Source organism: Mustela putorius, unplaced genomic scaffold, assembly GCF_011764305.1.
Source record: "Mustela putorius furo isolate JIRA1106 unplaced genomic scaffold, ASM1176430v1.1 tig00537327_pilon_pilon_pilon, whole genome shotgun sequence".
In the NCBI taxonomy this organism is placed as follows: Eukaryota; Metazoa; Chordata; class Mammalia; order Carnivora; family Mustelidae; genus Mustela; species Mustela putorius.
This window is the reverse complement of record NW_025422450.1, coordinates 143398-160517: the sequence shown is the minus strand read 5'-3', so window position 1 is coordinate 160517 and position 17120 is coordinate 143398. Positions and strand designations below refer to the sequence as shown.

General features: G+C 40.7%; 1 protein-coding gene and 1 pseudogene across 1 annotated transcript; one reads left to right on the top strand and one right to left on the bottom strand.

Annotated features, from left to right (window-relative positions):
* Window positions 1-3254: 3254 nt before the first annotated feature.
* Window positions 3255-15187, bottom strand: LOC101670362 (DLA class II histocompatibility antigen, DR-1 beta chain). Its single transcript, XM_004782005.3, has 6 exons — window positions 14997-15187; window positions 7900-8169; window positions 5225-5506; window positions 4375-4485; window positions 3886-3909; window positions 3255-3593 (listed from the first exon to the last, which is right to left on the bottom strand). The coding sequence occupies exons 1-6, from the start codon at window positions 15094-15096 to the stop codon at window positions 3580-3582; spliced, it is 801 nt and encodes a 266-aa protein (XP_004782062.2). The 5' UTR covers window positions 15097-15187; the 3' UTR covers window positions 3255-3579.
* On the top strand, window positions 9141-10877 carry LOC106004620 (annotated as a pseudogene).
* Window positions 15188-17120: the final 1933 nt, after the last annotated feature.

Here is a 17120-nt window from a genome sequence, read left to right as displayed (position 1 = left end):
ATTTTTACTTTTATGGCCTTTACCTTTGATGTCTAATTCAAAAACTCATCACCAAGGTAGATGTCAAGGACTGACCACCTATGTTTTCTTCCAGGAGTTAAATGGTTTCAGGTCTTACATTCATGTCTTCAATTCATTTTTTGTTTATTTTGGGGGTATATAGTGAGATAATGATTCCTTCTCATTTATTTGCATGTTGCTGTCCCATCTCCCAACACCATTTATTGAAGAGACTGTACATTCCCCATTGTATATGTTTGAAATGCCCTATTTTAAACTAAACTTCAATGGTTCAGAATCTAATTCTGGACTCTGCTGTATTAGTGTATTTAACCAATAACGAACCAATTCCAAAAAGAGTGTTTATCAAAATTGATGTATAACAGATTTTGGCATCGTATCAAACTTAATATTCATTAATGTTTTTGTTTGAAAATTTTTTGGAAAATGCACGTTTCTTAAAAAATTAAGTATGAGCACACTAACTTCTAAGAACAAATAATCCTCTTGCTTAGTTGCTGTTTTTAATTGTAATTGGGTTTATAGCTGCCATTTAATACCCTGTATTAAAAAAAAGCCTCAAAACCTTCATGATGCTGCTTCCCAACAATCAACCGTCCTTCATGAGGAAACAATTAAAAATAATAACACTAGTAATACCCGATACTATAAGTTCCTTACATGAAGTTTTTCTCCTCTACCGCATCTAACACTTATTTCTTCCTGAACAAGATTATTTGCTCCCATCTTTCCAATCCATCACGTGAGGCAGGCCGAGCCCACAAAGGATGGAGCATGGTTTGTCTGAGAATACCACAGTAATCCCATGGTCCTCCCCATGTGTGGGGAAGTAGGTCACTGGGGACACTTGAAAATGTTTAATTCTCCCTTAAAGTATATGAGGAGAAACCATTCTCTTTTCCTGCCTTTGTAAATTATGAACGAAAATGAAGCCTAAAGCCACTTCAGGCATCCTACTACCATTTCAGGAACACTGACATGTGGTGTATGATAGAAAGATGAGATACTAAGTCCCAGGATCACTGAAGACATTACTGGTCTGATTAATTTATCAGTTCTGGAGATGAGCTACACTGGGTCTGTCTGCTATGTGAGACAAGGAGTTAAAGGAAAGTAAAGCAAATTAGGTTGTTTTTTCTCCACTAGCAACAGAAAGCATCTCCACTGAAATACTCCTGCCATGCATTTTAATCCTACATTATAATGTCAGACCACAGATCTAAGATAAATGAGAAAACACACTTCATCTTGGACAACACAGCAAAAGTCAAGTTGCAACCCTGAGGTCAAACAGGGTTTGATTAAACCATATAAATATTGAATTCATGAATGTTAGCTTATAAAATTCCTACAGGATGATAATCCATTTCACACAAATAATGCATGATACAACTAATACATAAGATAAACTTTGAATTGGCTTGATAATTATAGCTGTCTCTGATAGTGGACAAATTGTGTTGAAATCACTTTATTACCGTGAAATGAACTTTTGAATCTATTGTCCACTTTTTAGTTTTGATTTACATTTTGAAGTGACTCTTCAGACAGAATATGATAGCAGCACTCATCCTCATAACCAATTTAGGTGCATTCCTCTGAAGCCTTTCCAACTCATACCGTTGAAGTCTAAGGAATTTAGAACTATGTACTGATTTACAATTACAGTTCCACAGTGTTTTATCGAAGGGCCAAAAATATTTGGTTCACATTCTAGTTTGTCTCCCACTGTATAATTTTTGTCACATTTGTTTCATTGTTGCCATTTGGTTTTAGTTTTTATGTACTGTGTTTCTAAACTTTTTATCTAAAGTTTTTATTATATAAAATATTTGAAATTTCCTCAAATTAAAATTTTTTTTAAAGAAGACATACTCAGAAAAGTCCAGCCTTCATCTCTGTTCCTTTCAAAGTATTCATTTTGCCCAAGATGCAACCATTTTTCCTAAAAAAAATACTTCTATTTTCATATAAAGAGAATTATGTAGATTAGAGATGATAGATGTGATATATATAAAATGAGTTGATATAGCTATATATTCCTATTCTCTTCCTCTACCTTATTAAAAAAAAGTGTTGTGTACTATATAAATTTTCCTGTACCTATAAAAATGTTTTTTAGAGATTATTTTATAGTAGTGTGTTGTTTTTCCTTCCAGCTGCATAGTATTTCATTGTTTATATGGACATCAGATTCATAACTTCCCCTATCTTTCCCAGCACTGCTTCTGATTTCTACTAAGATTATATCTCTCTGGGATGTTCCTGTAGACAGTAAGTTTACACACAGTCTGGAAGGGTCAGAAATGCATCTTTCCCCCTAGAGTCATGGCCTTGTCCAGATGATCTGAGACTTAGTTATGGGGAAGGCTGCACCCCAAGCCCAAGTATCAGCATGCTACCAAGTTTATCTGAGAGACAGAAAAAGAGGGAAGTATAAATAGAGCTCACCATCAGTATAATGAAAGGGGTTTACTCAGCTTTAGTTTCCTATAAAAAATCAGGGAAAGGGGCACCTGGCTGGCTCTGTCAATGGAATGTAACTCCTGATCTCAGGTTTATTAGTTTACATACCACATTGGGCATGGAGTGTACTTAAAAAATAAAATGAAATTCAAATATTTTTAAAATGAAATAAAAAATCAAAGATAGACAAAAGAATGTGATTACAAAAATTCTAAGGGCAACGTATCCTTAAAACTTACTTGAATTTCTGGGACAGCTCAGTGGCTCAGGCATTTAACTGAGTCATTTGCCTTTGGCTCAGGTCGTGATCCCAGGGTCCTGGGACTGAGTTCCACATCAGGCTCCCTACTCAGCAGGGAGCCTGCTTCTCCCTCTGCCTGCCACTCTCCCCCCTCTCTCTCACTGACAAATAAAAAGATTTTAAAAATCTTTAAAAAAAAAACTTACTTGCATTTCTCATATTTTTTGTCCCCCCCTTTCCTTATCCCAAGGTGAAAAGGGACTGTGTGTTTGTGTTAGAGAACACAGACATGTAGGGCACCATCATCACATGGATCATTAAGAATTTCTTCCTAGACCCAGAAAACATGTTTAATTTCAGAATGCATAAAGCCCAAGAATAAACATGGAATGAAACAAGGATACCTTCCATGATCAACATCCCGAGCAAAATTATAGAATATAAATGAAAACCATTATTTTATTGTGATGGAATCCTCCCTTTTTCGTCTTTTATGCTTCTTTTCCTTGAAATTATATGAAGCAGATGGTTTTTACTCCATGTTTATTTAAGAAAAGCTTATGAAGACACCTGAGAAGAAGGTGAGTTCCCATGCAAGGGAGGCAGGAAGGGCCACACAGAAGGGGACCAGGAGAGAAGGCAGAGGAGGTACTGTGCAGTCACACTGGGGCTTCCAGGTCAAAGACGGGGCAGATGGAGACACAGGAAGGACAGGTGCTGCAAGGTCACTGAAGCCAGGCCAACCAGATCTGAGAAAGCACTGTAATTGTGGAGGAGTAAGAGCTGGAAGCCTTTCACTCTGAGAAGAAGCTGGGAAGGAAGGTTCTTCCTGGAGTGTCACCATCTCCATGTCAGCTCAGGAGACCTGAACAGACAGAGCAGAGTGTTGTTTCCAGATCCACCTCCCCAAGCAGCCTCTTCTCCCCTTTCCTAGGGCCTCGAGTTAAAGCCCTACAGTAAGAAGAGTATATTCTTAGGTCTCCATGAGACAAAGTATTCTACAACATGGGACTTTTACTAAATGGGGGAAAGGAAGCTTCAGTATAAACTGAGGATCAGAAGTCAGATCCAAAGTCTTTCCCATTATTTGTCTTTCACCTTTACCACCTGTTCTGGAATAACCAAATCTACCACTAAAGAGGATGACAGAGTATTACCTGTTGGCTGAAGTCCAGAGTGTCCTGAGAAAGAAAAGGGAAGACATATACTTAACAGATAAGGAGGTAGATCTGTCCCCACACATAAGGGCCCAGCTGCAGCCCCCCTCCTTAGATTTCTCTAACATCACAACCCACATGGCATGATGCCAGAGTGGAGAAAAAAGTGAAAGATGGGACCCATGAAGCTTCCGTCACACAAAAACAGTGAGATTTCACTAGCTTTAGTGACTCTTCCTGCATTTGGCCCAGGATTCCAAACCAAGATTCCCACACTTGTCAACCTCTCTCTTATCTCTACAGGCCGTAACCTCTTATGCAGCAACCCAGTAACCATGGGCTATTGCTTTCTAGATTTCTTAGAAATATGAGATCAAATTGGGAAAGAAAGGCTCATACAGGGCCACTGATACACAGAGACCTTGTTTGTTCAAAGCTGTATTTCTCCTCCACAGGGTCTCTGTGGAGTCTCACGAACAGGTGTCTTACCTTTCTGATTCCTGAAGTAGATGAACAGCCCCACCACAAGGAAGAGCAGACCCAGAACAAAGCCTCCAGTTCCACTCAGAATCTTGCTCTGTGCAGACCCAGACTGTGCCCCTGAGAGAAGAAACAATTTTAATTATTTTTACAACAAATTCAATTTCAATGGACACTCCGGGATTGAGAACTCTGAGAATGAGAAAGGCAGGCTGCCTTAAGATACCGAATAATTTTCAATTTCTGGAAAAGAAATTTAAAAATCACATTGCAGAGAGGCAATGTTTAGTCACTGAACTTTTTAAATATCACAGCTCTGACAAATCCACTACTTCAGCATCAAAGGATGAGAAACCTGGACTCCATGGAGCTCAACAGATTGTGCAGGACGCCACAGCTAATGAAAGGCAGATCAAGATTGGATTACCCTCAAGTCAGGAAGGTCCCTACATTATGGAAGATGTGCCTCTTCTGAGACCACAATCAACAACTCAGAGCAACAGTGCCTGAAGCACAAGCCCAGCCCGAGGCAAGGAACTGGTGCCCAGTGTGAAGAGGGAACCATGACCTGTGAGCCATGAAAAATGTCAAAACATGGACAAACTCTTTTCTGCCTGCCAGGCATAACTGCCTCCCCAAGGAATGCCGGACCTGTAGAAATGATCACAGAATATCTAGAAACTATCAGAGGATTTCTACCACAGGATATCACATGGCTACCCCCAGTGATCTGTGCTGAAGAGAAGAGATCATGGAGCAAATGAAAACATGGTATAAGGAGAGAGAACCCTGACACTCAGGAAAAGCAAAGTTCTCTCCTTAGTATGTGAGGAACTTAGGTAGTCAGAAAGCTTCTCACTCCATTCCACAGTGACAGGGCTCGTCAAACTGGGGTGCTCCACTTGGCAGGTGTAGACCTCTCCACTCTGAGGAACTGTCTCCAGCATCACTAGGGTCTGGAAGGTCCAGTCTCCATTACGGATCAGACCTGTGGATACGACCCCAGACTCCTCTTCCTGGCCATTCCGGAACCACCTGACTTCAATGTGGCCTGGATAGAAACCATTCACAGAGCAGACCAGGAGGTTGTGGTGCTTCAGGGGCTGGGTCTTCACAGGATACACAGTCACAGTAGGCTCCACTAGAAGAGAAGAGGTAGAGGAACTCAGTGAGGAAGACAGACTCGGTCTCCCAGGCTCGTTGCCTGGCTGCCTCTGGTCTCTGGTCCCCGGCTGAGTGTCAAGCAGGCTCTCCCAAAGCTGACCATTTAGCCCAATAAGACCGGTATCGTGAACCTTGAGTTTAATCCTGACAGCATGGGTCCATTAGATTTAAGAGCTATTGGGGAAATTTGTGGGATTCATTTTTTATAGTATGAAGCAGTTATTCCTTGTAAAGTGTTTCCAAGTTTTGTATGGCATTAAAGTGTCTTAAAAACACAATTTCTGGAGCAGGCTGACTGAGTTCAAATCCAGAATCTGCTACTTTACTGTTTCATCCTGGGAGAATTTTGGCATTCTTCTGTGCCCCAGCTTTCTAAGGCGAATAGTGATATCAACTTAGCTCTTAAGAGTTATGTGAAGATTAATGCACCAAATTATGTAAAATGGTAACTGGAATTTAGCCTTTAGAATGTGTTAACTACTTATTATCTTTGTTTTGTTGCTCAAAGCAGGGTGGATAAATTGGGGAATAGCTTGAGATAGATGGGGAAAGAAAGTATGAAATCCTGGGAATGCTACGCTCACACCTTAGAACAATACAGACATGGTTCTATCCTGGGAAGCAGGAAAGACAGCTGGTTCTCTAGCTCTGGGAGCTGAGTCCAAGAATAGCAAGAGTCCTAAAGGAGGAAAAAGAGCAAGGAAACTCATTTATTTAATAAAGGTCTCATAATTCCACCAGCTGATCAATCCTTCTTTTTTTGCAGTGTAAAAATATCTACTATTAGAATTCCTATAATTTTATAATTGTCTCCCATTTACAACTAACATTTGAGTTGAGGGCAGGGTCTGAGACTCACTAATTGGTATCCTTAGTGCCCGAGACCATCCCTGACATTACAGTCTGAATAAATACAATTTCTGTTTTTGTAAAAGGAGAAATACAAGAAAAGCTCTTTATAATACCATAAAATGGTAGATTTAAGATTGATGAGAAACCACTGTTAAAAATTTTGCAGTATATTTCCTTAAATAAAAATGTTTACATCCCTAGCAGGAGAAGTAATACACAGAACCAAAATACAAACCACAAACTAGGGAAAATGCTAGATCAAATGTCAGCAAAGCATTAATAATCTTATTTATAGAGCATGCATAAAATCACTGAGAAAAAAACAAAACCCCAAGATAATAGACAGTAAATAATTTTTAAATGGTAAAAATGATTAGCTAAATAATACATGAAAAAAATGCTCAATAATCTTAGAATCAAAGGAATAGAGATTAAAAATTAGTAAGTTTTCAACTGAGTATGTGGCAGTATTGGGAAAAAAAAAGATCTAGCAAAAGGGAATGTGAGGTGAATTGTTACAACTATATAAAAAAATCATATGCAACTCTTTAAATACTTTCATCATTATAAAAACAGCAGTATCAATATGTTTTGTAACAAAAATATAATTAAAAATGCAGTTTCAAAATCATTTCAAGTATGTAAGAATACATATGCTAAGAAACAAAGCAAGGAGCTTCTGGGTGGCACATTAGACTTTTGGTTTTGAATTTGGGGTCCTGAGATGGAGCTCGCCCCTTCTCCCCACCCCTTCTTTAGGCTCCAGCTCAGCAGGGAGTCCTGTTCAGAAGCTCTTTCTCCCTTTCCTTCTGCCCCTCCCCCTGCCTGTGGTCTGTCTCTCTCTAAAATAAATACGTAAATCTTAAACATTTTTTAAGGAAACAAGAAGTTGAGACCTAAAAGCTGCTTCAGATCAGAAGAGTCTCAGAGGTCCCCTGAACCTACTAAAAATTAGTCTGACACTTTTTCTCAATGAAATGGCCCCACACACAGACAGGCACACTTACTTCAGGGGTTCAGAATTAAGAAGGGTGAGTGCCAAGAACAGAGGGTGACTGGCCTCCTCACATTCTCCCTAATCTTTTAATCCTCCTCTCCCTTCCCCTAAACCTTCACCCCAACCAGGACACCCTCCACTTCCCTCCCCAGGACTCCACCACCTGCCTAGTGTTCCCTCCACCTGCAGCACCTAAGCCCCCCTCACCTCTCCTGAGGGGCCACCAAGGATGTCAGATGTCCCCTCCTGTGTCCTCCCCTCACACCCACTCTCCCAGCCCATCCCCACATCCAGGCCACAACCATACAATCACAACCACACACTCTGCACAGTGACACAAACAGACCACACTGTCCCTGACAGGGCACTCTCACAGGAATCCTTCTAAACTGTACTTGCTCAAGACCCTGTGCGCTCACCGCAAGGAGTCTGTCTCAGAGACTGCCTCACACACACACACACACACACACACACACACACACACACACCCCTTCCCCCAATCCCGTCCCTGCCGAGCTCACCTCGCCGCTGCACCGTGAAGCTCTCACCCACCCCGTAGTTGTGCCTGCAGTATGTGTCCACTGAGGCCCGCGCATCCTCCAGAAAGTCCTTCTGGCTGTTCCAGGACTGAGCACTGGGCCGCCCCAGCTCGGTCACCGGCCGGTACTCCCCCACGTCGCTGTCGAAGCGCACGAACTCCTCGCCGTTATAGAAATACCTATCCAGGAACCGCACCCGCTCCGTCCCGTTGGTGAAGTAGCATTCCGACGTCGTCAGGTACAGGAAATGTGCTGTGGGGACAGAGACGATCCGGTCACCCGCGGGCTCCTGGAAGACGCTGACGGCGGCTCCCTCGCTGGCTCCCCCGGCGCCCCCAAACCACCAGCACACACCGCCCGTCTTCCCTCTGCGGGCGGCGGCAGAGGCGGCCACTGGGTCCCGGGCTCGGCGGCGGACCCCCAGCCTGAGCAGCGAGGACACTTGCCCCTCACCGTCTCCTCCTAGACGCCTGCGGCTGACAGACACCGGCCTCCTTCCTCGCCTCCACAGCTCTTTCCCCCGCCTTGAACACGTCCCACCTGCTTCCCCGCCCCCTGATCACTCGGTTTAGCCTGAGCAGGCTCAGGCCCCTGCTGCCCCTGCGAATCCAGAGAAGGAAACAGAAGCGTCCCCTCCACTCCTGGAGCTGAAAATGCAGGGAAAGTGACGCACAAAACCCAGCCAGGCCAGACTTTGTACGGGGTGAGAAATGTCACAGGAGACCTGTGCAGTTCTAGAGCCGAGAATAATTGGATGATCTCAGTTACCTTAGAGTGCCAGAGAGGTGGTCTCAAGGGTGACATTCCAGATGTGACATGAAAGATTAAGTAGATGTGAGCTAGAGGATGTGTGTGTGTGTGTGTGTGTGTGTGTGCGCGCGCGCGCGTGTGTTTGGGGAAAAGGTAGGCACATTTCAGATCAAGGTCATGTAACTGTGCAAAAGCTTGAAAGAATTGAGAAATTTCTTTAAGAAACAAGAGAAAACAGTTCACTGAAGTAGAGAGTGAGAGGAAGAAGGATTTTTAGAGACATCACATGGGGTGGTATTATTTGACTTATATACTGAATTCAAAGGCATAAGAGTGAGGAATTTTAAGGAGATTAAAACCATGGTTGTAATACAGTTCCTCAATTTTTACTTACATTTCCAAATTCAGAAGTCTCAGAAAACCAGATCACATTAAAGATTTTGACGCAGAACCCATTTGGCAAATCTAGTCTGATGAGGTAAAGGGTCAAATATGTCAGAGCTCTAATTGGTCAGTCGGTCACATGTGCTTCTGTAGTCCAACATTGTAAACATAGACACATCAGAATATATGTATACATATATATGCATATTCATGCACACATATGCATACATGTATGTATATATTGATCTTTCTGTTTTATGTTTAATCAAACTAAGAAAAAATTTTATTCAAGTATAATGAACACAAATTTTTAAAAATAGGGAAAAAATACCTCTGTATTTAAAAGGGAGACAAATAAAAGGGAGCATTTGACATTATCTATAGAATAGAATGTAGAATTAATACAAAAGTTTGATACAAGTTACTGAAAAATATTTGTGGCAGTCACAATTTATGCCTTATAAAGGCAAGTTGTTGAAAGTTAACAGAGATGGTGATGATTGAGAAATCATGAAATATTCAAAAACATTACATAAGGCAAAAAGTAAAAAATATTCTGTTTTGCATTGATTGAATGGGCTCGACAAGAAATTGGTGAATTTATACAACTTTATATTATTATTTATTATTTCTGTATTTAAACAAACTGAAATAAACCACAAAGACCTGAATTGGAAGGTGAGTGTGTGTATAAAGTGTAAGTCTAGAATTTTGAGAAGCAGCACTGTATAAATCAGTATTTTCAACCTCAGCACTGTTAACATTTTGAGGTTCTATTTGTTTGAAATTACACCCTGTAAATTTCCCAACTACAGTGGTACAAAACTAAATGCCAACAATAAAACAAAGCTGGAAAATCTACAATGTAAATATTAAATATTTATATGTAAATATTAAATAACACATTACTGCACAAGCAATGGGCAAATAGGAAATCAAATGGCAAGTCAAAATATGTCTCAAAACAAAAGAAAAAGAAAACACAAGTTAAATTTATGCTATAAATGCTTGTATTAAGAGAAAACGTTCAGCTCTCTTCACCAACAATCCAAGATGCTGAAAGGAAAGGAGGCTGAAGGTGGCTCTGGACCCTGGTGAAAAAGCAGAAGGCCAACAATGTGGTAAATCCCCTATTTGAGAAAACACCCAAGAATTTTGGAATAGGATAGGACATCCAGCCCAAAAGGGATCTCACCCACTTTGTCAAATGCCCCTGATACATTCCTCTGCAGCCACAAAGGGCTATAAATGTCTAAAAGTTCCTCTCACAACTAACTAGTTCCTAAGCCTTGGACTGCCACACACCTATGCAACTGCTTAAGCTGGCCCACAGATTCAGACCAGAGACAAAGCAAGAGAAGAAGCGGAGATGGCTGGCCTGGGCTAAAAAGAAAGCTGCCAGTACAGGGAGATAATCCCCCCTAAAAAGCCTCTTGTCCCTGGAGCTAGGGTTAATCCTGTCACCACCGTGGTGGAAAACAAGAAGACTAGCTGGTAGGGATTGCACATGATATGGATCTGAGCTGGATGTCTTCCTGCCTGCCCTGTATCCTAACATGGGGATTCCCCACATGATTAAGGCGAAGGCCAGGCTGGGTTGCCTGGTCCTCAGGAAGATCTGCACCACAGTTGCTTTCATATAAGCTAATTTTGAAGACAAATGAGCACTTCTTAAACTGTTGGAAGCTATCAGGTCAAATTACAATGACAGATATGGTGAGATCCACTGTTCCTGGGGAGGCAATGTCCTGAGTCCAAAGTTGGTGGTTCACAATGCAAAGTTAGAAAAGCCAAAGGCTAAAGAACTGACCACCAAATTGGACTAACTGTGCACTATATAATTTTCTGTACTTAAAATTAATAAAAATTCAATTTTTCAGTCAGTGTCAAGGGAAAAAAAAAGGAAGAAGGAAAAAAAATTCAAACACAACATTACACCACAAGGAAGCAGAAAAGTAGAAACTTGGAGGAAATTTATTAGAGGAAGGGAATAAAAAAGAAAAAACAGAATTATATAAAATAGAGACCAGAAGAAACAATCACATAACATTGAAAGTAATGACCAGTTTAAAAATAATAATAATAAACAAAATTGACAATGCTTTAACTATATTAACTAGGTTAAAAAAAAAAAAAAAAGAAGAAGACTCAAAACCCAAACTGAAAAATGGATGAGAAAACAATACAATCCAGGTGAGTGCTGTGAATTTTGTAAGACTGATGAATCACAGACCTGTACCCCTAAAACAAACAATACATTGTATGTTAATTAAAAAAAAAAGAAAACAATACAATCCATAACCACAGCTGTTGACATTTTGGACAAGATAATTGTTGTGGGAAGGCTGTTCTGTACATTGTAGGATGTCCATCAGCATCACTAGCCTCTACCCACTAGAGGTCAGATGAAACCCCAGTTTTGAAAAACAATAAGTGGCTCCAGACGTTGCTCTATACCCCAGGGGTAGAGGGTGCTGGCAAAAATGTCCTGGGTAAGTTAAACCACAGTTAAACCATCTGATATATATGTGGTAGAGAAGCTGCTGTTAATTATGGAGCAGCTGTGTATTACATTGAAAAATTTGCCAATATCATATTTGATAAAAACCTTATACCAAGGAAAGATTTTTGGTCTGAAAAACCTCAGTACAGAGACCAGATTCCTAGAAAACATTCATAGTACCTAATGAGAGAGTATCCAAAGCTACTAAGAATTCGAACCAAAAGATGATTCTTGTTAGCTGTGCTAATGCTTCAGTCTCACCCAAAACAGAGTGATTGGACAAACTAAATCCAGGATGACTGAAAGCTGTAACTATTTTCCCTGAGCATTATTTCCAAACAAGAAAATACACATAACCAGATATATATTTCCTAACTGACTCAGTCACCACTTTGCATCAATGACACGTTCCTGACAGCCAAGCTGGACTGTGAGAAGCCTATAGCGTCACTGTGTTGTACCCGAGTTTTCGCGTCTGAGAGACCACCAAGGAGCCAAGCACCAATGCAATCACACAAGGGTTTATTTGACAAGCTTAAGCTTGGGCCCAAGTATACCCGACACAGCAGAGTAGGGACTTGGACCCCGAACCAGACTACAGTCAGAGTTTTTTAAGGCAGAGTAAGGGTGGACTTGGCAGTGAGTGAGGACAAAGGGGATAATGGATGATGTAAGTTTCTAAGGACTTTCGGAAGCACAGTCTCCAGGACCTTGAGGGGCTAGCTATAGTTGGGAGAAAGGTTATTTATTACTAGTAGTAAAAATCTTCTCAGGAGAGCCTTTAGATATAACAGTGGTCCATATGCTTGGGAATGATTCTTGACACTATCTTGGAGGTTTAGAGATAAAGTTTCCTAAAGGAATTGTTAAAATAGACTTAGAGGATCCTGGTCGGACCTGTTGGAGTTGGGGGTAGGTCAGGCTAGGAATGTCCTTCAAGGTGAGGGCAGTTAAGTCCCCAGGGGAGAGCCACTCTGTCTGTTTCAAGGGCTTGTCAGTAGGTAAGGAATTTTAATGATTTTCTTCTGCCTCTGTTTCCCACATCAGCTAAACCTGAGGTGGGATGGCCTTAATTTTCTTGGCCTCCACAACTGTTCCTGGATAATTGTTCCACCCAAGGTTCCTCTGAGCTTCCTGTAAAAACTAAAGCTTTTCACTTTGAATTTCCCCCAGTACATCTCTGTTGAAATCTTACGACCAAGGAATTTTTGTCTCATTAAGAGCAGGTATAAACAATTTTTAAATGCCATTCTTGTTGTAGTTTACAGAAAGATACCTACAAATCCACGGTTTTCTGAAAGAATCAGTTCTAGTGCCTGTTTTGGAAGTAAAATTTAATAAAACAATTTTAACAAATGTTTGGCATAGACTTTGAGCTATATTCATGTTTGCATGAACTAGTAGATAAAGATTTTGAAAACTAGCATGTCATTAATGAAAGAAAATCATATCATACTTGAACACAAATAATAGTTCATGAGATAAAAATCTAAGTGAAAGGACCCTGACATCCACCAAACACTGAGCGTGGACACTGAAGCCATGGTGGGCATTCCCCAAATGATGGAAACATGGCCATGGCGACCCTGAGGGCACTCCTCAGCTTCCTTCCCACACTCCAGCCTCTCCAGCTTTCCTTTCCCTTAAACTCAACAAACATCTTCCCACACTTTGGCCTCTATCCTGTTCTCTTTGTAGAACACTTGTCCCTCATCCTGTGCAAGTCTGCCTTCTTCTCATCAGTCACATCTCAACTAAATGTCACTTTCTCAGGGAGAGCTCCCTCACTGCTCCAGCTGAAGTCAGGGAATCCAGTTTTCTCAGTCACAATATTCTAAACTGTTCTGTTTACACTGCTCTTACTGCTTTCTGAATTTTTTTTTTCTTTTTAAATGTTTATTGTGCTTTCTACTCTGTCAGTACATAACACCCATGATAGTAGCTATTTTTTTTTAATCTTATTCAAACAGAATTCACTGAGCCTAGAACAAAGTGTGGTTCAAAATAGCTGCTCAGAAAAACATCTGTGGCTTAAATGGATAAACCTAGCATTCTGGGAATTAGTCACTGTGAGGATCCTAGAAAATAAGAAGGGACTTTAAGCTTCAATACTCTTTTATTCTTATGATACATTATATCCCTTCCACTTCCTGTGAGAAATTCAAACAAACTTTCTCTTTCTCCTACTGTTCTAAAAAAATGACAGGTAAAGAAAAGGTGATTTCAAGGGGGGAAAAAAGGAAAATTTCATTAAGTTTCAGCCCATCTTGTAGTTCTGTGATAGTGCTGAGGGTCTGTGTCAACAACGGGGATTCTCAGTAATGATGATGACACAACTAAGAAAAAATAGTGAGGAAATAGAAGTGGAGGCAACCAAACATGGCTAATTAAGGAAAACAGGAAACATGACGAATGAATCTATGTAATTCAGGACCAAGACCTCAGTAAGCCAATAAGTTTCATTTTTGCATATTGGCTTTCAGTCCTATGTAAATAACCTTCATTCTCTCTGTACCCTGCTCAGGGTGTATAGCTCGAACCATACAACATTCCTGACACTTGACAATTTTTTACTTACAACATCATAATTTCATTTAATTTATCCTATACTAGTTGCACCCCTTCCTGTGGGTTCAGGCCAGACAATAGGAAGATGCAGGAGAAACTGACATTATAGAAAGGTTCAACACAGATTCATAATGAAAAATAACCTGTTCCAAGTTCTTAGAAGATATATGAAGTTCTTTAAGGCACCAAAGAACACCCACATGTGCTTCTTATCTACAGTGTCATTTCAAGTACTAAGGATCACTGCTGTAGCTCCAGGATGAGAAATAGAGATAATATTAACCCCAACTTCCATCAGAGAACCTCCAGTATAGGGATAAAGGACTTATAAACTTTGCAACCCAAGAGAAAGGAAAGGAGATAATGGAAGAGACCTCTTGATACATCCTCACATATTAGGGAGAGGCACCAACATAACTGACCCAGTGCAGACATAACACAGGGTCTACTAGGAAAGATCTTACTAATTCCTTTTGATTCTCCTCAAATTTTTCAGAGAAAATTTCCTATTTTCTATCTTAACATAAGAAAGGGAACATATCTCAACATAAGAAAGGGAACCACTTGATAGGAATTAATTTGAAATCATTATTTATAAGTCTTCTCAAGACCCCGAGGGAATGAGATACAAACCTAGAGAACTTTCACTGGAGGAGAGTTGTGAATAAATGGCCTATATATATGGAGGTCCCTTATGCAGCTCTTAAGGATCCTTTTGTTCTGGGTAGAATTGGGGGGTCTATACCACAAGGGTGGTCATTGAAGAAAATACCACAATATTCTAAGGGACATGGCCTAGATACAGTGACAAAAGTAATTTCTTTCCCTCCCTCCTCTCCCCCACAATAGCTTACCATGAAAGGTATGTACTTACGTGGGGTGTCCCTGGCCCAAGCCAAGAGGGGACTCAGCACCATCAAAATCAATGTCAGAGCTGTCATCCAGGAGCCTCCAAGGAAACACAGACACACCATATTGGAGAGCAGGGAGGACAGGGCACAGAGGGAGCAGGTAAATCTCACTCAGTGAAGACTGTGACCCTCCTTTGGCCACTTCCCAAATAATACCAACCAAGGAATTCATTTCTTTGTTACTGGATTGGGTAATCTCGGTGCTGAGAACCAACCAGCATCAGAGATATACTGCATCATCAGTTGCTGGTCAGAGATTCACTATGAAGAGTCTTCTGAAACTTGGATTTCCTGCATTGAAAGGATTATTTTAATTTAATGCTTTAAAGGTTTGATCCAGTTGTATGTGAAATATTTTACTGAACCCCTATTGTGAGCCAGCTCTGTACTAGGCAGTGCTATGCTCAAAAGTATGAACCTTTTAGGAGTATTCATGTCTCTCCCTTGAAGACATATGTAAAGTTTTGGCATATGTAATGTGTGTGTTTTTAGGAGCTGTGGAAGTGGAAGGATGATATTTGCAAGTCGAGAAACCTTTGATGTGGATCTTAATGTACCATCACTTAGTGTTGTAGACTTGGGGAAATTATTTAACCTTAACCTTGAAATGAAGGCACTGCATTCTTTCTCATACTTCGATAGGAACTGTGGTATGATTATCTGGACAGCTCAAGGAACAGCACTCCATAGTAACTGATGATATGACAGAATTAAAGCTGTTGATTAGAGGGCGCCTGGGTGGCTCAGTGGGTTAAGCCACTGCCTTCAGCTCAGGTCATGATCCCAGTGTCCTGGCATAGAGGCCCACATCAGGCTCCTTGCTCAGCAGGGAGCCTGCTTCTCTCTCCGCCTCTCCCTGCCACTTCACCTGCTTGTGCACTCTCTCTCTCTCTCTGACAAATAAATAAAATCTTAAAAACAAGGAAATTAAAAAAAAAAGTTGTTGATTAGAGAGTACAGTCTGTATCTCCTTATGAGTAGGGGGATCTCTAATAAACTAAAGGAAATTGAAATTTAGTCATTAACTTAACCTGAGTGAAAAGGTTTTTCAAGTTTATTTTGTGATGCTGCCATTGAGTTTGTAGGTATCTCCAGAATATGCATAGAGAAGGGGCTTAGAACATGATCTATGTCGAATGGAGGGTCTTGAAATTTCCTTTATATAGCACTTAACCTAACAAAGTGATAAGCCCAACTATCCAAATCTAAGTATGCAGGGAGCTGAGAAATTGGTAAAGGACTCAAAGTCAGCCGTTAGCATAACAGCTCTGCTTTGGAATAATTAATACTTATGTGGCAAATGTGTTTAATCCATACTCCTGGACCCCGCTCTGATTTCCTCATTTTATAGGGACTATGTCTCTTTTTATGCACCTTTTCTTTTTTAAAAAAAGAAGATATTATTCATTTATTTGACAGAGTTCACAAGTAGTCAGACAGGCAGGCAGAGAGAGAGGAGGAAGTAGGCTCCCTGCTGAGCAGAGAGCCGGATGTGGGCCTCAATCCCAAAACTCTGGGATTATGACCTGAGCCGAAGGCGGAGGCTTAACCCACTGGGCCACGCAGGCTCCCTTATGCACCTTTTCTTGCTTTATCTTAAGGAGAGGTATAAGAGGCTGGTGCTAATGAATATATTATAGAATGTTCAGGAAATAGAACACAATATAATTACAGTCTTTGATGTAACCATATGGTTTTAAACACATATTTCTATTTTTAGATAATTATTATTATACATTATACTTAATATAAATGTAATAGCTCAGATTTGAAATGGACTTATTTTTAAGATTTTTTTTATTTATTTGAGAAAGAGAGAGAGAACAAGCAAAGGGTGAAAGGGCGGAGAGAGAGAGAGCAGCAGACTCCCCAACCAAGCGGAAAGCCCAAACCAGGGCTTGATCCCAGAAAACTGAGATCATGACCCAATCCGAAGGCAGATGCTTAACCAACTGAGCCACCCAGGCACCCCCAGAATGGACTTTAAAGGGCAATTATCTATCTAAAGTCCTGCATTAATTCACATTCTACCGTAGTCTGATAAGTAGTCCTTCTTTATGGACGAGTGGCAGAGAACTCACCATGTT

What these genes read in the sequence shown, in the direction of transcription:
- LOC101670362 (XM_004782005.3), bottom strand. Translation starts at nt 15,096, where the DNA reads ATGGTGTGTCTGTGTTTCCTTGGAGGCTCCTGGATGACAGCTCTGACA. An exon ending in CCCTGTCACTGTGGAATGGA is followed by an intron (nt 4,486 to 5,224) that starts GTGAGAAGCTTT and finishes TTCTTCTCTCAG; the next exon opens with GGGCACAGTCTGGGTCTGCA. An exon ending in CTACTTCAGGAATCAGAAAG is followed by an intron (nt 3,910 to 4,374) that starts GTAAGACACCTG and finishes TTTCTTTCTCAG; the next exon opens with GACACTCTGGACTTCAGCCA.